Raw genomic sequence first — 27,514 nt, forward strand, 5'->3', positions numbered from 1 at the left:
AGGTGAAAGGAAAAAGAAAAAGAGGTTGACCAGCAGCAGGATGGATGGACTTAGTTATAGCAGCAATGAATGCTCAATTGGAAGACCTGAAAGACCAGGTCAGGAATAGATCATCATAAAGAAAATCTGTCTCTGTGGTTGCTATGAGTTGACACCAACCTGGTGGCTCATAATCAGTGATTGTATTTCAGGCCCATATAGGAACATCTTTGTGGCAAAGGCAGCATAGTATCCCCTCTGGTGAGATCTTTGGGCTCCCAGAGCAGGGACAGCACCAGCAGCATGAGCAGGTTAGTAGTTCTGTCAGAGAACTGGCCAGCTTCCTGCAGTTGCTTTATGGCCAGCCACATGGCACAGCAGCCACCTTGGCTTTTCTTTTATTCATTTTTTTTCTTGCCCTGTACCATGAACGTAGGACTATCCAATGACCAGAATTAGCAATATAATGATTACAGCTTGTGGCAGTTCTGTTGTGTCAGCTATTTTGTCTCTGAAGACAGGAGAAAGATCCTGGACAGGAGGATTTGGACTAGCATTTTAGACATGGGAAGGGTAGTGAAGGAGGTATTGGGAGAGGTCTTGAGCCTTTTGCCCCTTTTCACGAGAGAGAGTGGAGGGTGGTGGCTTTGGTTGGATTAAGAAGATGTGAGGATGTGTTTTTTTCCTTTTCTCCTTGGACCTACATGGTGAGAGCAGGGTGGTGGTGGTGGGGCTAAATGGCTGGATAGAAGGTGGCAAATAGCTGGGCTAGCTGAGTGCTGGGTATTGAGTGTTAGAGCTGGCCTCCTTATTGCTTGGTAGTGAGGTGGGCTCTTGGGGAGGAAGGGCAAGGATTGGGGATGATGGGTATTGTTAGAAGGGAGGAGACAATCAGTAACCTCACAGTGGTGACAGGCATGAGGAAATATGGCAGGAGACAGGATGGGCCACTATTGGGGAAAGCAGCCCTGCTGTTTGGTACCAATGTCACATTCTATGCCCTGCACAACCCTGAAATCTGATCAATAGAAGATCTAGGTTTGTACTGCTGCTGTTGCTAAAGGCCAGTTCAGTCTGTATTAAGACCTCCCTTATCCATGATATAACTGTGGATGAGAGGGCTGACCTGGCATGCATTACAGAGACCAAGTTGGACAGGGAGGGAGGAGGGTTTCCCTCTTGGAAATGTGCCCACCTGAGACTCCAGGGCTGGGTGGGGTTGTAATCATTGTCATCTAAGAGACTATGGTGGCTTTGAGGGATACTGCTGCACAGATAGTGAATCCTATTTGTGAAATTGGGTTATAAGGATCAGTTGGGTTTGCTGTTTGTGTAGCAGCCTGCAGGTGGTAGATTTGATGGGCTGTGGAAGAAGTGGATTATCTGGACCCATTGCAGTCTTATTTCAGGTTAGAATATAGTACTGAAATGGCACTGATTGCACTTGTGGGTCATGTCTAGCAAGCCCAGGATGGGGTATAGTGTATCCACCTTGGCTTTCCTTGATCTCTGTCAGCTTTTGAAACCATTCAATCATGGTATACTTCTGGACTGGCTGAGGGGGTTGGGAGTGAGGGGCAGGGTTCTTCAGTGGGTATCCTTTCTTCAAACTCAGTTTCAGTTGGTATTGTTTCGGGGGTAAGGTCCAGCCCCAGTTCTAGGTTTCTGCTTTGTGGAGTGCCACAGGTCTCAACTCTCTCCTGCTCCTATTTAGCATCTGCATGAAATTGCAGAGTGAGGTCATCTGTATGCTGATGATACTGACTTATATATCTCTGTCCTGGGCCATCCAAGTGATGACATCAAGGTGCTTTCTCAGTGCCTGGAAGGTCTGGATGGGGAAGCACCAACTTCGATTCAGACCTGCCAAGACTGAATGCTGTAGGATTTAGGGTCCCCAATATCTAGTGATTTTCCATAATTAACTCTGGATGGGGTAACTATCCCCCAGGCAGAGTTGGTGTGCAATCTGGAAATTCTCCTGGACTCAGGACTCCTGCTTGAGGAGCAAGTGGCAGCCACAGCCAGGAGGACCTCTGCACAGTTACAGTATGTCTTATGTAGCAGTTGTGCCCATTCCTAGATCAGGAAGTACTGCTCATGGTCACTCATGCCTTGGTCATCTCCAGTTTGGACTATTGCATTGTGCTCTACATGGGGCTGCCCTTGAAGACCTTTCAGAAGCTTCAGCTTGTCCAAAATGCTGCAGCATGTGCAGTATTGGGTGCACCATGATATGCTCACATAACACTGCTGCTACATGAGTTTCAATAGCTTCCAAAAGAGTTCCAGGTACAATTCAAGGTGCTGGTTGTCACCTTTAAAGCCCTACATGGCATGGGGCCAGGTTACTTGGTGCACGAATAAACTTTTCCAGAAGGAAAGAATTTTAGTCTCAAGACATGTGGTGGTATTATAAAAACCCATTTCTTTTCCCCTTTCCTTAGTTGTACTTTTCATTGGACTGGAAGGGACAACTGATAGATCTGAGAACTTTTATTGTCAAACAGTCTACTATTGATTGTTTTCCTTGTTACTTGCACTATTAATGTGGCACTTTTAGTATTAAGTACATCTTTTGGAACTTTCTACTAACTCTAAGATAGAACGAGTTTCAACTATTCATTGTCAAGTAAGTGATATGCAGTAACATTTATATTTTTATTCTGCATGCAATCTCAGACAGCTTTGGCATTTCAGAGCAGTTTGTAGAGTTTGAAAACTGAATCATTCCTAGCTGAGAGTAAAATTAGACTGATGAATGTCAGAATTTGACTTTCAATATATTACTCAATTATAAAGCAACAACTAACATATTTCTTGAAAATGCATTATATCTCGTTTTATAGCATTAATATGTAGGACAGGGGTAGCCATTTTGTGTGTGTGTGAGGAGTTGCATTTGTTCCATAGGATCTTTCAGAACTTGCAGTCTTGACAATGATAGTGTAAAATTCCTTCTGTTGTAGTCCCTTTTCTCTCTCCTCCCATCCTATCCTCTGCAAACCTTTTCAAGACTACTGTTTTAGCTGAGAAGCCCTAATCTTGCTAAAGATTGAAAGGAGAGCGGGATATAACTTTTCAATCCTTTCTTTTGTTGTTGTTGTTGTTGTTGTTGTTGTTGTTATTATTATTGAAAGTATTAGTATTTTCTATTATTATTAATGAAGAAGTAGCAACACTGATCTTCTATATTCCCAAGTGCCCAGCTATTGATTGATCAGTTGGGTGGCAGATAAAACCTTGTGGGACTCCCAAGCCTACATAAGCTAAGGAGAGAACACCCAATGACTTTAAATTGCCCATATAATTCTGTATGTACAGAACATAGAGAATTTTGTTTACATCAGCTGGGTATATATGAAAAATGATAACTTTCTGCATGGAAATAGGAAACGTTCTGAAAGATCTGAATACAATCACCCCTCCTCATTCTCTAAGAAAAGCAAAATGTCCATAGTATCTTGAGGCAGTGACATTTACATATATATTAATGTAAATAATAATGATTTAATAATAAGTTTTATTATTAAGATGCATAGACAGGTAGCTTTTAAAATATATTTTTGTTTCAAATCTGTATTTGAATAGCTCTAGAAACTAACTTTAATCTTAAATTATTTTTTAATAGAAAGTTATTTTAAAAATCCTTATTATTGTTGTAACTAACTTTTAGGTATATATGATACTGTTATATGATCATTTTAAACTGTTTTCTGTCCTCTACAAGGCCAACTCAATTCTATAATTCTATTTTTATATTTTAGGAAGCCTTTCCAAAGAAGGGGAGTTACACACTGGAAGCAGTGCCATCTGTTTCTTCAGAAACATCTCCTTTAGAAAATGAGAATGATCTCTGTGATTTTCTTGATACAACAGTTACGAAGAAGCCTTGTTCTTTAGAAATAACAAGAGGAGTTTCATCAAAAATAGGTGTTTTTACTGGTTTTGATCTTATGTATTACTCTTTTGCACTACCTCAATATTTGTTTATAGTATAAGCTGACTTTGAGAAATCTGCAGGAACTTTATTCCTTAATGCTTTTTTGCGCAGGAAGCGCAAGCAAACATTAAGGACAAATTTGGCTGGGTTGTATTGGCTACATGAATTTGGCATTTAGAGGGAAGGATACCTCTTGTTTCAATTACTCCAGGCCATCTCCTTGTGAGAAAGAGTAAACCACAACAAAAAGGCACATGGCTATCTATTGCTGTTTTTAGCTGCCTAACCTGAGGCTGTATTAGGGCCTAAGAGATTCATGGCATACTTCCCAAATTGCCACTTCCAAATATGGGCCTAATATACATTTGCAACTAAAAGAAGGCATCCGTAGCTTTCTTGAGACAAATGTCAAATCAGTCAAAGTTGTATTAGCTTAGAGTAGACATCCAGCCAAATGTCTGCACCTCTCTGAAAGATTAATTTCCAAAAATATTTTATAGTTTTGAATACCTGTGAAAAAAGACTGGGTACCATATTCTTCCTCTACAATAGTTTGCTGAAGTCTACAATGCTTTTCTTCTGTCAGCATTTCAGTTTCCATTGTCCTGTGATACCTTCATTCCTGTTTCTAGAACAATCCAGACCAAAGTATATAAACTTTCAAGATTTTTTCCTGGGGTGAACAAAGCTGCAGTGAGGAGGTGATTGAATTTCAGTGAACTACTATACATATGCTATTTTTTCTTATATAATAAACTGTACGTTATAGTCATCTTAAGACTGTACTGGATTTTTTTTTTTGCAACACTATCTTTTTCATAATTCTGGTAGCTTTCATTCATTCATTCATTCATTCATTCATTTATAACATTTAGATAGCTTCGCATCTTGCTTCCCATCTTGTACTAGACTCTGGGCAGCTCAGAACCAAGAGATAAAACTATATTTGTGTACAATAAAAATATTTAAACCAAAGATATTACTGTAAAACCAAAAAATATTAAAACCAAAAACCTGGCACCATAAGTAGATAGTCTTCTACTGTATAAGGCACATGGGATCAACTTGTAATCCCCTAGCAGGTTCTGCTCTCTAGATAATACCCAAGAGAGTCAATATAATTGTAACAGGTTCTTTATTGTTGTTTATTCATTTAGTCGCTTCCAACTCTTCGTGACTTCATGGACCAGCCCACTCCAGAGCTTCCTGTCCGTCGTCAACACCCCCAGCTCCTCCAGGGACGAGTCCATCATCTCTAGAATATTATCCATCCATCTTGCCCTTGGTCGGCCCCTCTTCCTTTTGCCTTCCACTCTCCCTAGCATCTCCCTAGCATCAGCATCTTCTCCAGGGTGTCCTGTCTTCTCATTATGTGGCCAAAGTATTTCAGTTTTGCCTTTAATATCATTCCCTCAAGTGAACAGTCTGGCTTTATTTCCTGGAGGATGGACTGGTTGGATCTTCTTGCAGTCCAAGGCACTCTCAGAATTTTCCTCCAACACCACAGTTCAAAAGCATCGATCTTCCTTCGCTCAGCCTTCCTTATGGTCCAGCTCTCGCAGCCATACGTTACTACGGGGAACACCATTGCTTTAACTATGCGGGCCTTTGTTGTCAGTGTGATGTCTCTGCTCTTGACTATTTTATTGAGATTTATCATTGCTCTTCTCCCAAGGATTAAGCGTCTTCTGATTTCCTGACTGCAGTCAGCATCTGCAGTAATCTTTGCACCTAGAAATACAAAGTCTTTCATGCTTCTACATTTTTTCCTCCTATTTGCCATTTATCAATCAAGCTGGTTGCCATAATCTTGGTTTTTTGAGGTTTAGCTGCAAGCCAGCTTTTGCACTTTCTTCTTTCACCTTCATCATAAGGACCCTCAATTCCTCTTCGCTTTCAGCCATCAAAGTGGTATCATCTGCATATCTGAGATTGTTAATGTTTCTTCCAGCAATTTAACTCCAGCCTTGGATTCCTCAAGCCCAGCATGTCGCATGATGTGTTCTGCATACAAGTTGAATATGTAGGATGAGCGTATACAGCCCTGCCGTACTCCTTTCCCAATCTTAAACCAGTCTGTTGTTCCGTGGTCTGTTCTTACTGTTGCTACTTGGTTGTTATACAGATTCTTCAGGAGGCAGACAAGATGACTTGGTATTCCCATACCACTAAGAACTTGCCACAATTTGTTATGGTCCACACAGTCAAAGGCTTTAGAATAGTCAATAAAACAGGAATAGATGTTTTTCTGAAACTCCCTGGCTTTTTCCATTATCCATTGGATATTGGCAATTTGGTCCCTAGTTCCTCTGCCTTTTCTAAACCCAGCTTGTACATCTGGCAATTCTCGCTCCATGAATTGCTGAAGTCTACCTTGCAGGATCTTGAGCATTACCTTACTGGCATGTGAAATGCGTGCCACTGTTCGATAGTTTGAACATTCTTTAGTGTTCCCCTTTTTTGGTATGGGGATATAAGTTGATTTGTTCCAGTCTGATGGCCATTCTTGTGTTTTCCAGATTTGCTGACATATAGCATGCCTTACCTTGACAGAATCATCTTGCAAGATTTTGAACAGTTCAGCTGGGATGCCGTTGTCTCCTGCTGCCTTGTTATTAGCAATGCTTCTTAAGGCCCACTCAACCTCACTCTTCAGGATGTCTGGCTCTAGCTCACTGACCACACCGTCAAAGCTATCCCCAATATTGTTATCCTTCCTATACAGGTCTTCTGTATATTCTTGCCACCTTTTCTTGACCTCTTCTTCTTCTGTTAGGTCCTTGCCATCATACCCATTTTTGCCTGGAATTTACCTCCGATGTTTCTAATTTTCTGGAAGAGGTCTCTTGTTCTTCCTATTCTATTGTCTTCTTCCACTTCCGCGCATTGCTTGTTTAAAAATAATTCCTTATCTCTTCTGGCTAACCTCTGGAATTTTGCATTTAATTGGGCATATCTCCCCCTATCACTGTTGCCTTTTGCTTTCCTTCTTTCTTGGGCTACTTCTAGTGTCTCAGCAGACAGCCATTTTGCCTTCTTGGTTTTCTCTTTCTTTGGGATGTATTTTGTTGCCGCCTCCTGAACAATGTTGCGAACTTCTCTCCATAGTTCTTCCGGGACCCTATCTACTAAGTGCAGTCCCTTAAATCGATTCTTCACCTCCACTGCATATTCCTTAGGAATATTAGTGAGCTCATATCTAGCTGATCTGTGGGTCTTCCCTAATCTCTTGAGTCTGATCCTAAATTGTGCAATAAGAAGTTCGTGATCTGAACTACAGTCAGCTCCAGGTCTTGTTTTTACCGACTGTATAGATGTCCACCACCTTTGGCTCCAAAGGATGTAGTCAATCTGGTGAAGTCCATGTATAAAGCCATCTCTTAGGTGGTTGGAATAGAGTGTTTGTTATGCAGAGTGAGTTGTCTTGGCAAAATTCTATCAGCCTATGTCCTGCTTCGTTTTGTTCTCCCAGGCCATGCTTACCTGTAATTCCAGGTGTCATTTGACTGCCCACCTTAGCATTCCAGTCTCCCATGATGAAAATGACATCTCTTTTAGGTGTGTTGTCCAGTAGGTGCTGCAGATCATCATAGAACTTCTCTACTTCAGCTTCTTCAGCATCTGTTGTTGGGGCGTATATTTGGATCACTGTGATGTTAGATGTCTTGCCCTGGATTCGAATTGAAATCATTCTATCGTTTTTTGGATCATATCCAAGCACTGCTTTAGCCACTTTACTATTAATTATGAAGGCTACTCCATTTCTTCTGTGGTCCTCTTGTCCACAGTAGTAGATCTGGTGGTAATTTGATGTGAAGTGGCCCATTCCAGTCCATTTCAGTTCACTGACACCCAGAATGTCTATCTTTAATCTTGACATCTCACCAATAACCACATCCAATTTGCCCTGGCTCATAGATCTTACATTCCAGGTTCCAATGGTGTGTTATCCTTAGAACATTGGATTCGCCGTTCACCACCAGCACCATCGGCCGCTAGCCATCCTTTTGGCTTTGAGCTAGCTGCGTCATCACATCTGGGGCTAGTTGAACTCATCCTCTGTTCCTCCCCAGTAGCATTTTGACCATCTTCCAACCTGGGGGTCTCACCTTCCGATGGTATACCGACATATCTCTGGTTGTAGTGATCCTTTTAGTTTTCATGGGAAGTTTACTGGGGTGGGTTGCCATTACCTTTCCCAGGGATCGCATTTAGTCTGACCTCTCTGTCATGACCTTCCCGTCTTGGGTGACCCTTCACAGTTTAGCTCATGGCATCATTGAGGTGCTCAAGCTCCAGCACCATGACAAGGTAACAATCCTTTGCTGAAGAACAGGTTCTTTATACTGCAGTAAATGAGAAAGCACTAATTTCTGAGCAACTGCATGCCATAATGCCTCAATATCAAGGAGAAAGGAAAACTTTAGTCTTGCTTCAACTGTGCATACATAAAATCAAGTTGAAATACATTTCAGCTGTTCTCCATAACTATTCAAGTCACTGCATTCTAGACGGCTGTAGCTTCCAGGTGGTCTTTAAGGGCAGCCACATGTGGAGAATGTTGCAATAGTCCAAATGAGAATTAACCAAGTCATGAGTGACAGTGAGCAGGAAAGGCCATAACTGCACACGGCGGGAGCTGCACAATGGTCCTAGCTACAGCTACAACATGCTCATCAGGCAAAAGCTGTAGGTCTAGGAAGATTCCCCAGATTATGCTTCATTAAAAAAAAAAAAGCTATTACTCATGCCTGTAGGGGAATACCTTCTGACTCTCTCCCATTCCTGAGGCTTCTCATTTTCCTAAGAACAGAATGCTTTCTAGTGTCTCCTGAAAGAGCAACTGAATTGAGCCATAGCCTCCTACAAGCATTCTGCTGATTGTCATTTCCCCCTATTCATGATTGGAGACCACATCTGGTTTTCATCTAGATATTTCCTCTATGCAGACTATTTCAAAAAATTGATACCATGTTTATTAGACTATTTCCAGTATTTGCACAGATTATAATCTCACTTGCAACTTGCCCTGGACTTTCATCCTGCTCCCTAACTCTGAGGTAGAATGTACTTGGCATAGGAGGGGAAGACTGGCATATCTGACACACGAATGCAAGTCAGGAAGCAGGAGAGCAGTTTCCAACAAGTGGAAGAGATTTGGAGAATGCTCTTACATAGTTCCTGGTTTTGCCTAATTAGGGAAGTTGACACACTCGAGGAGTTGTGCAGACCTCTGCTGCTCATCCCTCTTTAGTGGTGATGTGTTTTAGGGCTTAATAGTCCTTCACGGTCAGGATCTGACTCCTTGTCAGCAGCTCCCTATGCTCCCTATCAGTGATCTGACTGATCACTCACAGGTGCTGACAGCCTGTTCATTCCTCAGCTATAGCCTGACAGTCCTCTAGTTTGTATTCTTCAGGTTCAGAATCATAGGAATCCATAACAAATACAGTAGATGCATATGAAGCAGGGAACACTTTGTCAGTTGTAGTAAAGGAACAGATGGAACTGGGGAGGAGTTGCATGCCCTTCTAGTTTTCCATGATTGAAGGCAGGGGAAAGGAGATGCTTTTATTGTCCCAGGGAGGATGTCGTGGAGAAAATAGAGAGGTGGTATGAGGCTGAAGCTGGCACAGAAGCAACCAGCCTTAGAGAAGACCATTATCAAAACACTGTGCAAGTGCTTTCACAGTCAAAGCCTTAAAACAGATGTAAAGAAATCCACTACCGTGTAAGAGCAGGAGAAAGAGGCATAGAGTTTAATTCCTGTGTCTTGTATAAATATAGATTGATTCCCATACTTCAACATGCTGGCTGGGGAATTCTGGGAATTGAAATCCACAATCTTAAAGTTGTTGAGCTTGAGAAACACCAGTTTAATAAAAAGGAAAGAGAGCAATTGCAGATGTGTGCTAGTAATGACAATAAAGTTGTTGCCAGGCACATATACAAATACTTAAATAGAGCCCTTTCTTTCTAAGGTTTTTTTAAAAACTCTATCTCAGTTTAGGGCTAGCTAGTTAAATCCAGACTATATTCCTCTGTAAAAAAAAATCCCCACTTAAAAACCATATCTGGGCAGTCAATTCGACTCTGATATTCATTTGGGTGGTAGTGGTGATGGTGGTGATGGTGATTTTTTAAGATCACTAAATTGGCTGGTGGGGCAGTGGGGCCACCAGCTGACATCCTGGTGAATGAAGCTGAGGAAAGGCCTAGTGGACGAGATGCTTTTCCTGCTAGACAACTAGCAGCACCTGTTGGAACTTAAAAAGTCTTTGGTACCTCTCTATACAGAAGATGTCAGAACTGTAATTGTTAACCATCTATCCAGATTTATGTACGGTGGAGTATCACACTAATATTCCTAAATGCTAAATATAATTTCCCTCTCCCACTTCCAGCTTTCCTTCTAGTCTTGACAGGCAACCTATGTACATAAACCTATTTCTGCACATGAATAGTTTTCTGGATTGAAATGCTTAGCATTAGCTGTGATCAGTGCCATGCTTTGTAGAAAACAAGAAATGAATATCTCAATCTGAATTCAAACAGTATTGATTATAGGTGTTAATAATGATAAAAAAATTATAAAATACTTAATCATTTGTTTTCAGGGCCATTTTCTGTTTTCTTAAGGTATATTCTGTATAATAATGTAATCACTAAAACTATTTTTATTCATAGATAATGCAGCTCAAGTAGCAATTACTGCACCAGGTACCAGTAACCATAGAAACAGTTCAACAGGCCCAACACCTGACTGCTCTCCTCCATCGCCAGATACTGCACTGAAAAATATAGTAAAAGTTATACGACCTCAGGTGGGTAGTCAGAAATAGATATTATTTCATCTGAGGTTATCTAAACACAACCTTTTTCTCTTTTAGGCTTCCAGTATGAACATTGTGACTCATTTAAAGACTTTGAAATGAAATTCCTAAATATTGCATATAATTATACTGTATGTTTATATTGTTTGGATATGAGGAAATGAATCCATATTACTATTGTAGTATTAAATCTTTAAAATAGCTTACAAGTGCTGAAATACTAAAATGTATTTATAAACTTAATTTTAACTAAGTCTGAGTTGAAACAGTTTACTCATTTTCAATGAGCCACCTCCTGTTTTGTCTAATTTTTGATATACATTAGAAATGCTTTACCTTTTTTTAACTGCTTAGCATACCACTCTTATGTTTTTGTTCTTGCCATTTTTGTTCTTTTTTACCTCATTGACGTAGGCCACATTAGCCTCCATTGACATGAGTCCTGCAAATTATATGGATGTGGTCACGGTGATATGTCATCATGAAGATGTCAGAGATACAGCAAATGGAATCATAGCCAACCATATTAAATAGCAGTTGAAGTAAATAATCTCACAAACAATGTCAAGTAGAAGCAATAAACAATTAAAAATTAAAGGAACACTGAATGGGATTGGAATATTTAAGATTTGGTAAAATATTTTTCCCCAAAGATAGTTTACTGTAATTAAAATTGCTCTTTTTAAATAAAAGAATTTTTCTACATGGTCGTTCTTTGGTAGATATTAGAAGAGAGTTTGCATGCAACAGCCCCTAGCATTATATGCTTGAGCAGAACAGAGCTTGCATCAAGTGGCCAGTTAATGTCTTCCTGTTCCCTTGTTTTCAATGGAAGAATAAATCAGTTTTCAGTTCCACTTTATCTGGTTCTTTGCTTGTTTTTGTATGTGAATTACATATCATTTGTAGAGTAAATTAAAGTCAGTTGGTTAATAAGACAGGAAAAATTGGTTAGCTGGCCTGTTCAGAAACCAGAAATTCTTTTGAACAATTATGCCTAGTTTGTACAGAATAACAAGTCAGAAATCCAGCAAAGTGAAATCAGATCAACAGTTTCTGCAGACTTGTTTTTGCTCATATATGTAACATTAAACTATGATCTGGAATTTTTTACATAATTAACTTTTGCTATTATATCTTTTATTTTTAGTTTAATTTGTTGCCTCTCCTCCTCAGAATCAGTATCCAATATTTAGACTTCCGGGGGAGGTATGGCGAACTGAAGGTGGCTCTGCAAAAGTGGAGCCGATGACTGCAGCAAAGACCAAGGAACCGGTGCGTAGACCGGTTCCTTGGAACTTCTCCAAAGAAGGAGAAGCCAGGAGGTCAACCACATGTGCTCCGGACAGCTGCTCCTCGTGAGGAGACTGCAGGACAGCAGTTTTCCACAGGTTTGAGCACTGGGAGATGACGGGATTAGCCATCTTGCTCGCAACTGTGGCAGAGCCTTTTAAAGGACTAAGTCCACAAACCTCACTTTCTAATCACGTTTGGAAATTGCCTATTAACCATCTTAAAGCTATTAGAGACCTTCAGAATGGCAAGTTTGAAAAGTCTTTATCGGGTAAGTTTAACTTCCACTCTGAATAAAAGAAAAAATTAATTATAAGCTTAAGAAAGAATTTGAAATAAATAGCAAAAAGCTAAATAAGATTTTGATCTAAGAAAATTATAAATGGATTAAGGGTTGAGATAAATTTGGAATATTGACTTTTACCATAAGATTTTGGACTTAAGTGTAAAAAGTTAAATAGATTCTTGTGGGAAATAGACTTACTTTGGCTATCCTGGCTATTGTAAGCCATAACAAAGATATGTGATGATTTTAGAAACTGGACACTACAGGGGACTAAAGATTCTAAGCAGAAGAAAACAAAATACAAGCCTGTTCTTGATGTCAGTTAATACTGGGACTTACAAAATGACACAAAATGTCACAACATCAGAAATATTAAAGCGATCTTTGAAGAATGGAGCGAGAAACTAGTAACTACAATATCAGCACTGTCAGTAATGATGTCTGCTTCAATGGATAGACTATGTCTAAAAGATGTTAATGAAGCAATGACAGATGTGGAACAAATTTTATCTAACATGACAGAGAAAGTACCAAATATGGAACTACAAATGACAGGCCAGAGAATGATTTGTTAAAGGACACTTTACTGGATATGCAAAAGAAACTGGCTGAAGTTTTAAAAATAAAAAGGGAAATACAAATGATAAACCAAGAGAATGACCTGAAAAGTGTTTTCTTATTGGATCTACAAAAGAGGCTTGTTAAAGCTTAAAGAAATCTGTATGATGGGATAAAGAAGAATTGAAGAGAAATCAAATCGTTTGACAATATTTGATTGAATTAAAGATTAAGACTGCTAGAAGTAAAAGGAAGGAATATAATGTTGGTTTATTTGATCAAGATTAAAATAAGACTTTTTTTTTTTTTTGCAAAGTTCTGGCAATGCTTTATGATCTTTTTGCTGACACTAGGATTGAAAAGTTGACCTTTTTGGATTTGTTTATAGAAAAGGTATGGGATATGAGATGAAAAGATAGCTGGTTGTAACCTTATAGGGGGTCAAGAGTTATTAAATTTGTTTATACTAGTTTATAATGATGGTTGTAAATCACTTCTTTATATATTTATTTTCTTTTTCTTTATTATATTCTTTCTTTTCTTTTTCTTCTTTCTTTTTCTTTTTTCCTGCACTTTTTGTTCTTTTTTTCCATTCTCCTCTTTCTCTAAGTTTAGTTTGTATTATTTTTTACTACTGTAATTAAAATTCTTGATAAAATTATATTCAAAAAAATCAGTATCCAATATTTGTAATACCGTTTGCTGTTATGCTATAGTACTGCAAAACTCCTGTTATTTCTATAAGATTTCTTACTACTCTCTTTATAACAATTGTATAAGCCATATGTCTTTATCTGTCACAGATATTTTTTTCATTGGCTGGAAAGCATGAAAACAAAGAAGCATAAGAATTATTGTTAGAACAAGCTGTTGTGTGATAGATAATTTGAAACAGCTTTTAAATGCTATTTTCAACATGGAATTGTCAACAGATGGATGGAGAATATTGAATAGCTGAGCTCTTTGATTAGTTCATTACTAATTCAATGTCTGGACTTAATTGAAGTCAGTGGCAAGATTCCCATTGGATTCACTTAGACAGTATTATTCAAGTATTTTCTATTCAATATTTTTGAATGAGTGAATGAATTAATGAAATAAAGACGTCACTATCAACCTTGAAGATGACTCAGCATTTTAAAAATCAAATTATTTTGATGTATGTATATCCAATGTACATGTTCAGCCTAGACTGAAGAGATGTGACACTGTATAAGAGTCTCTCTCTCTCTCTCTCTATGTATATATATATATATATATACATATACACACACACACACAAACAAACACACACACAATGTGGGTAGAGAATTTTTTTCTGCATTTCTCACAGTGTTCGAATTTAGAGTGCCTTATTGAAACTAAATGTAGGGAGAGTCAGAACAAATTACAGGAAGTAGTTATTTACATGGTGCACAGTAATTAAAAGATATATTGTATCTCTCAATACCATCCAATTCATGCACTAAAATCATACTTGTATAGTGAATCTGACCAGGAGTAGGGACTGAATTCTCCCTTGAGTTCTCTCCCAAGGAAAATACAACTGGTCTACAGATATTGTTTTAAATAAGAATGGAAGATATAGGAGAGATTGTGGAGAAGTTGAGAAAGTAATGGAAGGGAGAACAGATATTTAAAACTCAAGGTACAAGACAAATAGCTCAGACCAGGTGGCAAATCATTCAAATCATACAAATCATTCAAAGAGACTCTGCTTTAATGCCCCTCCTGGCTAGTTAAGGAGTACATGGTGGTCATGGCTAGGAGAGCCTTTGCACAACTTTGTGTTCTGCGCCAGTTGCGCCCCTTCCTAAGCATGAGGCTCCACTCACAATTACTCATGCCCTGGTCACCTCCAGAATGGATTACTGTAACATGCTCTACATGGGGCTGCCTTTGAAGAGTATTGAGAAGCTTCAACTGGTGCAGAATGTAGCTGCATGGACAGTTATGTGCACCCCTAGGATGGCACATGTTACACTTCTGTTCTGTGAACTGCATTGACTGCCAGTTTGCTTCCAGATGCAATTCAAGGTGCTATTTTTGACCTCTAAGGCCCTACATGGCATGGGATCAGATTATCTGAGGGACCACCTCTTCCTGATTACATCTACCCATCCCATCAGGTCAAAGCAAGAGGGGTATGTTGTGGGTCCTGTCTGATAAGAAGCTCTATCTGGCGGGACCCAGATGGTATGCCTTTTCTGCTGTGGCCCCTGCTCTCTGGAACATCATTCCCCCTCAGGTGAGGTTGGCTCCATCCCTGCTTGACTTCTGGAAAGCCCTTAAAATGTGTTTTTTCCATTAACCGTCAGGATCCCATGGTGAGCCTGCAAGGTGGCTATATGATGTCAAGTGATTGCTGTTCTGAGATCTTGGGTTTTAATGTTTTAATGTTTTCTTTTTTATTTGAGTATTTCATGGTTTTTTATTGTCATTATATTTGTAAGACACCCAGAGTCACATTTCGTGCAATGGATGACTGTAAAAATCTGATAAATAAATAAATAGAATTCACTGTAAGTGTGGGCTGAAAATTCCTCTTACAGTTTCCAAGATCCCAAAGATTAACATTAAAAATATGTCAACGAAACCTTGTTGTTCCGGGACCAGTCTGTTTTTTAAAGTGGTTTTTTAAAATGATCCCTGTTTTAATTTTTGTATTTTTATATTATCTTCTTTTATGATAGATGTTTTATGGATGGTTTTTTAATCTAGTTATTCCTTTTTTATTGTTCCTTTTAATATACCGTTCTGGGTTTATTCAGGAAAATGAGTAGTTTGAAATAAAATTATATTAATAGTCAAACTATAGAATTTGTTGCCATTGCATGTGGTTCTGTTGTTATTCAGTTGCTTTTGACTCTTCATGACCCAATCATTTCATCCAGATTGTAGCTCTGTAATTCTTTCTTTGAGTTCTTGTAAGCTCTTCTTCTGTTGGCCTGTTTTTCAAGTGCCTTCCATTCTTCCAGGGACGTGTGTCTTCCTCAATTATCTTTTTATTTTGTACTGTGTGTCCAAAGTATTTAAGCTTTAGCTTCATTATTAGTACTTCCAGTGCATACATGGTTATGACTATCAATTCACTGTTTTAAAATAAGATTGATTTAATGTGTGGAAAATACCAGTGGTTTATAGTTTTGATGGTTATATGCTATCTCCTGAATCATATGTTGAATACTTTAAATATCTACTGTCCAAGAGCAAACTGGAAGAAGGCTATAACGCTTGTTCATGTTTGTGAGCTTCTGAAATGCATCTGGTTGGCCGCTATATGATACATAATGCTGAACAATGTGGGTCATTGTCTTGATCCAGCAGGGATCTTTTTATATTTTTACCCTCACATACTGTCTTTTAAGCCATAGAGCAGTTTCCTAATTGTTATTATTAAAACTTTTTTTTCCATTATTGTACATCATTTTCAGTGCAACTTTGGTTACAGAGAATGTAATAGATACTTAGATACTTTATAAATAAATATTTTGATATGACCCAATATTTTAATTTTTTTGTTGGCATACAGATTGTTTTTATAGAACAATGAATAATGTTATCTTGACTTTGTATTTCTGATTATAATATATCTCTTATTCTGGGTGGATTTAAAATAGTTGGAAACATTTTTAAGCATCTTGTTTCAAAAACTGAATAGAGGCAATGAGCTGTAGTTGTAAAAAAGAATAAAGAAGTGTTTACATTCTAATTAATTTCTTTTTCCAGCCCAAGCAACGTACGTCAATAGTTTCAGCTTTTGAATTTCACCGAATAAATCAGAGCCATGACTATTTTGAAATCAACTCCTCTGTAAGATATGCAAGCTTTAATTCCAGCTCTCCAGTCAGTCCAGCTAATTGCTCTGTTGTGTCTGTTGAGGACAGCATTGAAGAAAATAACATACCAGGTAAAATGAAAGAATGGACTTTAACACTATAAATGTTGATGTAAGCTAAAATCCAGGCATCTCTGAATAATTATTTAATGAGTACCAGAAACAATGTAGGTAGTCCTCACTTAGTGACTGCAATTGACCCTGGCAATTTGGTCATTAAGTGAAGTGATTGCTAAGTGAAACTGTGACTGTGCTTATGATCTTACTTCAGCTTTCCTTTGCTTTACAGACCTGCAGATGTAGTAAATGCAAGGATTGGTTGTAAAGTTTGGGTTAGGGTTTGACAAATTCCTCCATCCTCTGGAGTCTTTCCATTAACTTGATCAGTGATAATTCTTTTAAATTAGAATGGGAAGTAAACATGTCTTAAGTCTTTTCTGCCTATAATGAAAAGGTATTTTCCATAAATAATGTTCAAAATGTGAATCTTTGCATATTGCCTTGGTCTTTGAAGGTACATTTCCTTCAGTTGACTTCACTGTTGACATCCTCACAATGCTCAGTATTTTCCATAGGCCAACCACTTCTTCCTCTAGCTGACCAATGGTGAAGTGCAAAAATTGGTATCTGCCTAGAGGATGAAATTCCTTTAAGCATTTACTAGGGTTATAATAGCCAAAGATAGGCATGGTAAAAGTGCTTTTGTAAAATAAAAGGTTGCTCTGTTATGAAGAATTTGTCTTATCCTGCTGCCAGAAAATATGCCACACGGAAATGATTCTAATTGAATGAGAAGTCTGATTTAACTGATTATAAACATGGTGTCATTATTTTGTATTGTGTCTCTCCTACTATTTTAATTTATATCCAATAATTTCTTCCAAGCCTTGGTTGCAGTAGCTGCTTCCTCCTTCTCCTCTTTTCTATACTGATTTTATTTTGTATTCCATCCAGCAGAGGAATTGTACGTTATATTTGTGCTTTAATAAACTTGGTTATTTTGTATCCATGCCTATACTCATTTAGAGATCTATTTCCTGTTTCCTGAGAACCTGTTTCGTCAGCCCCCAGCAATTAGTGGTTACAAGATTGCAATGGGGGAAGACATAGAAGACAAAATGGAATGCAAATTAAAAGAATGATGGTCATGATTGAGATGAACAGTCCAGGTTTTAGGAATCTTACTTAATTAGCCTTACAGGCAATAGGTACATGCCTGGAGATGGAACTCAGCTCAGCATTTATCAGTTTATTAGAAAATCAATTTTAAAACTTAGGTGGGAAGCCTGGAAGTGAAATGGATAATTTAAAAATAAGTGTGGTTTCTGCATATCAGTCTTAGGCCATGAAATGCATTATCTTGGGAACTGTGTTTGCCTTTCCCTCCCTTTTAGGAAATTGCTCTCATCATGCTTTGAATGTTCAATGAATATATCATGCATAATGTAATGTAGTTAAATTAGTGACAGCGCCTGTGAGTATATTAAATCACTAGTAAGGTCTATAAAGCTACTTATTGCTTGCTTTTCAGTGGGCAAAAAATAGTAGTTTTGTTCAGTATTTAGTGATTATTGATGAGGAATTTTTCACATTAATGTTCTCTGTGGCTACTTAATAACTCATTTAATAACTAATACTTATTTTTCTATACTACCTTAAGGTTCTGTTGGCTGAAGAAACACATAAAAATATTCTAATATATGACATTATGAACCAAAATGTTCTTAATACAACTAATTTTTAGACAAGGGAGTCAAGCACATAGTTGTCTAATTTTCTTCAGTGCTAGTTGAAAAATCCTTGTAATTTTAGATATATTTTAAAAATTATTCTGTTCCTTCTTTATATAAAACAGAGTCTATCTCAATAGATTTGTATTCAGTCTTGAAGAAATAGCTCATTATAAGATACATTTGTGTGTGGCATATAGGATATAACTGTAAATAAAGCAACTGGAGAATCTGTAAAAATAAGAATTCTAAGTATTGACCATTTGAAGAAATGAGTATATGCTGCATTATATAAAGTATTTGTTCCCTTAATTATAAGTGCCTCATTTCCTTTTCATTTTTTAAAGAAGCAAGCTGTTCATTTTATTTCTGTTTCAATTTCCATCTAATTAAGTTTCTGTACTGATTCATTGAATGCTAATAAAAAGTTTTAATTCCTCAGTTACCATATTATGCTGTCATATGCTCATCAATCTCAGCGATTCTCAGTTTCTTACATATTCTTATTTTTTTCATGAAATTGTATATATAGAGAAGATATCCCTTACAGTTTGAAAAACAAGAAACAGCTATTTTGATTACCTGATCACATCTAAAATTTTAAAAGCTGAGAACATTTTAAAATATTGTCTAATAGTTATTTTGGTTCCGGATGATGAAGCCACTTGAACTATGTACAAATCTGGAAAAAGATGCTTACAAGCTTACAAAGCATTCCTCAGTCTTGGTTTTTTGTCCCTTTTGCTGTTTATAATACACACCAGGTTCCATTAAGAATCTGTTTCTGGCTGATTATAGAACAAGTCCTAAAAGTGAAACTTAAAACAGTTTCAGAATGAGTGAACCAGGCTATATCCAGGTCATGGTCATATGTTTTATCTTTTCTTTTTATAGTGTGGGTGACAATTATACTTGAATTAAATGCATATTCAACCTAGCTTTTTTTAAAAAAAAAACATTGCTTTTCTACTGTTTTTCAGTTGGGCTGTTCTGTGGCTTAACACACGCAGCTAGATTAAAACCAACATTCACGTACCAATCTGTAATTGAAATGGAACAATTTTTCATACCTTCGTTAAGAAATATTTATATAAAACTTCATAATGGACATTTGAATTATCCATATATTTCCTTTTACCAATTGCAGTGTTTTCTGTTTCCTCAGTTTGCCATAATAGAAGTTTATTTAATAATGTAAACCTTTTTTCTAGTGTTTTTCAAATAGCTTACAATAAACCTAACCTTGTTACCAAAATACATATGTAAATACAGCTTCCAGTACAGATAATACACAGATAACAATGAAATGCTAGTGTTGCTTGTTAATGCAAGAATGTCTCCAACTTTCTTTTGCAGAGCAGAAGACAGGAGGGCAGGCAAGGAATGCATGACTTTAAAATCTGCTTTTTATTTTAAATGTATGACTTTATTACATTCATTGCACTGTGGAATATTGTGAGGACTTCAGCTGAAAATCAGGATGCTATATAAATGCTAACCATCCTGCCAATGTGGAGTCCTTGGTGTTCTCTGAGCCTGGTTGTTTTCTTGCAGACGTTTCATTACCCGACTAGGTAACATCTTCAGTGCTAGAAGGGAGCGGGGTTTGCTCTTTGTTTATATACAGTAGCTTGTCCTGTCAGTGTTGGTGGGCATGTTGTTTTCTCCTTGGTAGTTCCTTGATTGGAGTATTGTTGTTTACTGCTTGATTGTTTGTCTGAGTTGGTAGTTCCTTGACTAGGGTATTATTTACTCCCAACTACTACTACCAACACCCCCACCAACTCTGAAAGGGCAAACCCCACTCCCTTCTAGCATTGAAGATGTTACCTAGTCAGATAACAAAACATCTGCAAGAAAACAACCAGGCTCAGAGAACACCAAGGACTCCACAGTTCAACCTTGAGCTACATATATTCTCTTCTGTTGGCATCCTGCCACCGCCTACCAGTTAAACTAATGCTGGCATGAAATGTTAGATTCAAATAATCTGATTATTTTCACGGGGTTCAGTGAAACAAACTACACTCAATGTAGAATGTATTGATAGGGATTTTGTAGTATAACAACAACAACAGTAGATCATATAATAATAACAACAACAACAACAACAGTAGATCATATACTCAGCTTGTTCAAGAAGGTTGCACAAACTGACTATAACAAATGAAATAACCCAATCACCAAAATGATTCTCTGGAACATCTGTTAAAAATTATCATCTGCCAGTAATGAAAAATTGGTGGGAACGTATTGTTGAAAAAGTGGTCGAAAATGAGTGGGCTAAAATGCTGTAGGATTTCCAAATACAAACTGATAAAATTCTGGCACAAAACACACCAGATTTAACTGTGGTTGAATAGAAGAAAGTGTGGATAATTGATGTGGCAATACCAGGGGATAGTAGAAAAGAAGACAAAGAATTGGAGAAGATCATAACGAACCAAGATCTGAAAACCGAAGTTGAAAGATTATGGCATAAACTGGAAGTGGTGGTCCCAGTGGTTATCAGCATACCAAAAAACCTTGGACAGCACTTAGAAAATCTGTGCATTGACAAAATTTCCATCTGTCAATTACAAAAGGCCATACTGCCTGGATCTGTGCATATACTACACCAACACGTTATGACATCCTAGGTCCTTGGGAAGAACTTGATGAGAATGGAGGCCAACACCAGCTAAAGGACTGGCAGCTGTGATTTCACATTGTTGTGTATATAACAACAACAACAACAATGATTTCTGTGGTTATTATCCATAAAACCATCATGAGGATCTGTGGTATGAACTTCCTTTTCATGTGAATTTGGTAATTCATTAATTCACTATCACCTACTCCCTATCCCATTGAGAGGTGAAGAAAATGTCTTTTATTAGTAGTACTTTGTGGAATTTCCCTTTGTGTTGTTTAGTTGGCTCTTTCTTTAAAGAGTTTTTGGCAGCTGGTGAAATCTTTATTTATTAGAAATTAAAATTTTTGTAAACTACTCTCATCTGAGTAGGTAACTTTAATAGTCTGTTGAATGCATATCCTCTCTCTCATAATATCCTTTACAATTGTAATATATTTTTTATTGTGTAAAAGGATCTAATGGATCTTTTAACAGTAGAAAGGCAGTAAATAAATAACAGAAAGAGGGCAAGAGTTTCTGTTTGAAATCAGATTTTTAATCATTGCTTAATCAGACCAAGTTGAGAAAGCAGGAATAAGAAATATTCAATCTTAAGTGTTTAAAAGATACAAAAATGAAACCTACAATTATTCTGTAAACTAAAAATGTTTACTATAACATCTGTGTTGTTGTTTATTCGTTTAGTCGCTTCCGACTCTTCGTGACTTCATGGACCAGCCCACGCCAGAGCTTCCTGTCGGTCGTCAACACCCCCAGCTCCCCCAGGGACGAGTCCGTCACCTCTAGAATATCATCCATCCATCTTGCCCTTGGTCGGCCCCTCTTCCTTTTGCCTTCCACTCTCCCTAGCATCAGCATCTTCTCCAGGGTGTCCTGTCTTCTCATTATGTGGCCAAAGTATTTCAGTTTGGCCTTTAATATCATTCCCTCAAGTGAGCAGTCTGGCTTTATTTCCTGGAGGATGGACTGGTTGGATCTTCTTGCAGTCCAAGGCACTCTCAGAATTTTCCTCCAACACCACAGTTCAAAAGCATCGATCTTCCTTCGCTCAGCCTTCCTTATGGTCCAGCTCTCGCAGCCATATGTTACTACAGGGAACACCATTGCTTTAACTATGTGGGCCTTTGTTGTCAGTGTGATGTCTCTGCTCTTAACTATTTTATCAAGATTGGTCATTGCTCTTCTTCCAAGGATTAAGCGTCTTCTGATTTCCTGACTGCAGTCAGCATCTGCAGTAATCTTTGCACCTAGGAATACAAAGTCTTTCACTGCTTCTACATTTTCTCCCTCTATTTGCCAGTTATCAATCAAGCTGGTTGCCATAATCTTGGTTTTTTTGAGGTTTAGCTGCAAACCAGCTTTTGCACTTTCTTCTTTCACCTTCATCATAAGGCTCCTCAGTTCCTCTTCACTTTCAGCCATCAAAGTGGTATCATCTGCATATCTGAGATTGTTAATGTTTCTTCCAGAGATTTTAACTCCAGCCTTGGATTCCTCAAGGCCAGCTTGTCGCATGATGTGTTCTGCATACAAGTTGAATAGGTAGGGTGAGAGTATACAGCCCTGCCGTACTCCTTTCCCAATCTTAAACCAGTCTGTTGTTCCGTGGTCTGTTCTTACTGTTGCTACTTGGTCGTTATACAGATTCTTCAGGAGGCAGACAAGATGACTTGGTATCCCCATACCACTAAGAACTTGCCACAATTTGTTATGGTCCACACAGTCAAAGGCTTTAGAATAGTCAATAAAACAGAAATAGATGTTTTTCTGAAACTCCCTGGCTTTTTCCATTATCCAGCGGATATTGGCAATTTGGTCTCTAGTTCCTCTGCCTTTTCTAAACCCAGCTTGTACGTCTGGCAATTCTCGCTCCATGAACTGCTGAAGTCTACCTTGCAGGATCTTGAGCATTACCTTACTGGCATGTGAAATGAGTGCCACTGTTCGATAGTTTGAACATTCTTTAGTGTTCCCCTTTTTTGGTATGGGGATATAAGTTGATTTGTTCCAGTCTGATGGCCATTCTTGTGTTTTCCAAATTTGCTGGCATATAGCATGCCTTACCTTGACAGCATCATCTTGCAAGATTTTGAACAGTTCAGCTGGGATGCCGTCGTCTCCTGTTGCCTTGTTATTAGCAATGCTTCTTAAGGCCCACTCAACCTCACTCTTCAGGATGTCTGGCTCTAGCTCACCGACCACACTGTCAAAGCTATCCCCGATATTGTTATCCTTCCTATACAGGTTTTCTGTATATTCTTGCCACCTTTTCTTGACCTCTTCTTCTTCTGTTAGGTCCTTGCCATCTTTGTTTTTGATCATGCCCATTTTTGCCTGGAATTTACCTCCAATGTTTCTAATTTTCTGGAAGAGGTCTCTTGTCCTTCCTATTCTATTGTCTTCTTCCACTTCCGCACATTGCTTGTTTAAAAATAATTCCTTATCTCTTCTGGCTAACCTCTGGAATTTTGCATTTAATTGGGCATATCTCCCCCTATCACTGTTGCCTTTTGCTTTCCTTCTTTCTTGGGCTACTTCTAGTGTCTCAGCAGACAGCCATTTTACCTTCCTGGTTTTCTCTTTCTTTGGGATGTATTTTGTTGCCGCCTCCTGAACAATGCTGCCAACTTCTGTCCAGAGTTCTTCCGGGACCCTATCTACTAAGTCCAGTCCCTTAAATCTATTCTTCACCTCCACTGCATATTCCTTAGGAATATTAGTGAGCTCATATCTAGCTGATCTGTGGGTCTTCCCTAATCTCTTTAGTCTGATCCTAAATTGTGCAAGAAGAAGTTCGTGATCTGAACTACAGTCAGCTCCAGGCCTTGTTTTTACCGACTGTACAGATGTCCACCACCTTTGGCTGCAAAGGATGTAATCAATCTGATTTCGGTGTTGTCCATCTGGTGAAGTCCATGTATAAAGCCGTCTCTTAGGTTGTTGGAATAACATCTGTAGGTAAACAAAATTATATTATTTTATTATGGAGTAAATATTGCTAACCTGTAGTATTCTCAATAATCTCTTCTACTATAAACATTTAGATGAGGAACTTTGATTTTAGAGTAGTGCTTTTAGAACTGGGTTTTATGTCTCAATACCGTGATTAAAAACTTAATACAATTATCCTGATGGCTGATGGATCCATGGTAGTTTTTTTTTAAAAAGAGAGAGAGTGAGAGAGAGGACAAGCTTGTGCAATTTCCAAGCCACCTTGTCATGTTCTAGAAAGGTCCAAATCCTCTCTGGGTACAACTATTTAGCCTTAAATCTGTTAGAAGCTATTTAAAAAATAAAAATAGCTAGAAATACAACATTATCAGAATATGGAATTAAGTTTCTAAAAATTATTTAAGATGCATTGAATGGCATATTATAAATACGTAAGAATGTAGCTAAATAATTGTTAACTGATAAAAAGTAAAAAAGAAAATGAAAAATCCTGGCCAAGAATTTTAATCAGCATCAGCATGATTTTTGTTACCTGTTGTACTGACATTTATCATATTAGTGCAATGCAATCCATATGAAATTTAAAACTGTATTTATGTCAAATAAAATTAAATAAGCCAGTGAAAGTAAAGTCATTGTTGCTGAACAGTAGGTTATATTCAGCTATAATTAAATGTAGATAATCTACATAATGAAACTTGTGACTTATTGTACAAAGTGACAAAATGACAAAGAAACAATCAACTGCCTGTCACCTGGAGAAAGAGTGGGAAAGAAACATTTGAAAGTAATTTAACCTAACTGTTGGAGTTGAAGAAAATAATGACGGCTCTGAAACGGATGTATTTTTCTTGCTAAAAATGTACATAAAAATCGAAAAGTTGCAGCTAGGATTCAAAGAGTTATGTAATACTGCAATGCTATGTGGTTCTAGTCCAGTGTTTTTCAACCTTGGCAACTTTGAGATGGTGGACTTCAACTCCCAGAGTTCCCCAGCCAGCTGGGAGAAAGATGAGACCTTACATGGCAAGGAAGAACCAAAAAGAACAAAAGCAGGAATTATTTGAGAAGTGATGCCTTCTAGTAAAGCAAGCATAGCTTAACAGAAAATCTCAGGTCATTTTGCAAACACATTTTACTTTTATGTTTTTATTGGTTTGCTTCCATTTCTCTCCATTTTTCTCAAGGTTGCTGCAATGGACATCACTGTAGAAAATACCCCACTTCAGCCTCTGAATGTAATTTAGTTTTTCACTGCTCAGCTAATCTGAAAATTTCTGATACATATACTGAAAATTAGTCTTTACCTTCGTATCTTTTTATACTTTTATTTTTTGCTTTCTTTTCTTTGGTGACATAAAAAGTGCACTAGTAAAAAATAAAGAAACAAATGCAGGAGAACAATCCCATTCTAACAGACACAATGTGAATTCTCTAAATATTAACAGTACCCCCTTGTGTCCATCTACTGGGGATATAACATGAAACAGTGTCCCAAATTGCTTCTCCCCTCCATCCTGCACAAATTCTAATGAGAATTAGAATGGTAAACACGTTACCATCTGATGTGGTGTAAGAAATAAAATAGGCAAAGCCATGGGATACAATTTTAACCATGTTTGCTTGAAAGGCAGCTCCACTGAAGCAGCTATACAGGGTGCAATTATGGATTTGCTTTAAACAAATTATTAATGGAAGTGTTAGTAATAATATTTTAGAATAATTTATTAATTGTCATTAATCCAATAATTGTATAGCTACATATCCAGTCCTCTTGCATGCTGTATTGAAAAATCAGCCCCCCCCAACTTTGTATATTCAAAAGAAATGCAAATTTTAAGAACACAATGGATATAGTTATTTCAGAACATAAATTGTTTTTATTATTATTGAACAGATGCTTATTTCAAGTAAAGTAGAATGAACTAAGTAATAGAAAATGTTTTGCCAGCCATCTGCTTTATTGGGCAGATATTGCCACGTCCACAAAAGCCAACCTTTAGTATAGGACTGGCACACAAAACAAAAAGATAAAACTCTTCCTATAAATATTTCCTTTAATAAAACATGAACTTACAGATTCCTTTTCAAGAAAGCATCTCTGAAATTTTTCTGGAAACAAAAATAGTTTGATATAATTAATAAAATTTCTTACAGAAGGAAGCAAATCTATTTACAAAAAGTGAAAAACACTTTCTCCCCATTTTATCCCTTTTTGTGATGAGAATTCCACCTGAACTAGAGTGAGTGCCATAGATGTTTATTTCATTCAGCTTACTTGCATCATATCTTGGTTTCTTGTTTGGTAATAGTGTGAATGTATCCATTTATAAATCACTACTGTATTCGTACAACAATCACAATGTTTTGTGTGTTGCATATTTATGCCTGTAAAATCCTGTCCTGGTGTAATGAATGCTAGGGAATGTCTGATGGATGATTGACAGTGAACTCAAACAAATACACATTTCAAAGAAGAAGAAGTATTTAAATAAAAAACATATATTAACAAATAAGTAGAAATATAGTTTACTGAGTTGCTCTGACCTAGATGAGGTATTCCCTACCACCTACTAAAACTACTGATTATGCCACATAGATTGAAAACACCATGATGCCTTTTAAGGGGAGCAAACTAGATTTCCTTGGGTTGAAAGAATTCTAGCAGCTACATCTCAGTGCCCAGGACTGAGGCAGAAGAAAAGGAGAATTTTCAACATGACTGCTCAAGCAGAGATAGAAGAGGAAGAGGATCATTTAAGCTTGTAGAAAGAAAGACAGTTTGTTTATACGTTTGTTTGTTTCATTGTTGTGACCTTTGGGGTATAACAATATGAATTTATCAGTTATATGTCACTTATACAATAAAAACACAAAAATATGATTGATGGGCAAAATTCAGGTTATAAGGATTTAAAAAAGTACCTATTAATAATTTTAAAAGTTGCAATTAAAAGCAAGGGAAATTATTAATTTATTTATTTATCAAATTTGTCACCGCCCATCTCCTCCCACCAGAGGGACTCTGGGCGGTTTACAATAAAATAAAACAACAAAATTAAATAATAATAAAATTAGTTTTACAAAGGCAGTAAAGAAGATGTTTATGGGGCTGAGATGCTTCATAGGCAAAGGCTGCCAAATGCCAGAGAATGGCTGTCTTCTGGGATTTCAATTAAAAAAAAATCAGTCTTATGGTGATCTGGCCAGTGTGCCTTCACTTGAAAGAGAGGATCCAAGTATTTGTAGTGGGCAGCAGTGTAAGTTGGACAATGAAGAAGTTCTTCTAGACTGCCATCTGGGTAAGGGCACATTTGCTGAGTATGAGGAATTTTTTTGTAGCAGCCCTCAAATATAGCAGAAGGCATTTGTTGCATCTGGAGTTTTGTTAAGTCTGATCAAAGAGAGGCTCTAGTGATATATTTTAATTATTGTTCACATTCCACCCTGGTTTTTACTATTGCATA

General features: G+C 37.5%; 1 protein-coding gene across 1 annotated transcript in view; it reads left to right on the top strand.

The window, feature by feature from the left end:
- ANKS1B (ankyrin repeat and sterile alpha motif domain containing 1B) overlaps positions 1 to 27,514 on the top strand; it is a 370,859-nt gene that overhangs the window by 102,372 nt on the left and 240,973 nt on the right. Inside the window, exons 10-12 of the mRNA XM_063308683.1 lie at positions 3,747 to 3,912; positions 10,610 to 10,746; positions 16,622 to 16,802. Coding sequence (XP_063164753.1) covers positions 3,747 to 3,912; positions 10,610 to 10,746; positions 16,622 to 16,802 — 484 coding nt within the window. The remainder of the gene's footprint in view (positions 1 to 3,746; positions 3,913 to 10,609; positions 10,747 to 16,621; positions 16,803 to 27,514) is intronic.

Source organism: Candoia aspera, chromosome 7 (genome assembly GCF_035149785.1).
Source record: "Candoia aspera isolate rCanAsp1 chromosome 7, rCanAsp1.hap2, whole genome shotgun sequence".
Lineage (NCBI taxonomy): Eukaryota > Metazoa > Chordata > Lepidosauria > Squamata > Boidae > Candoia > Candoia aspera.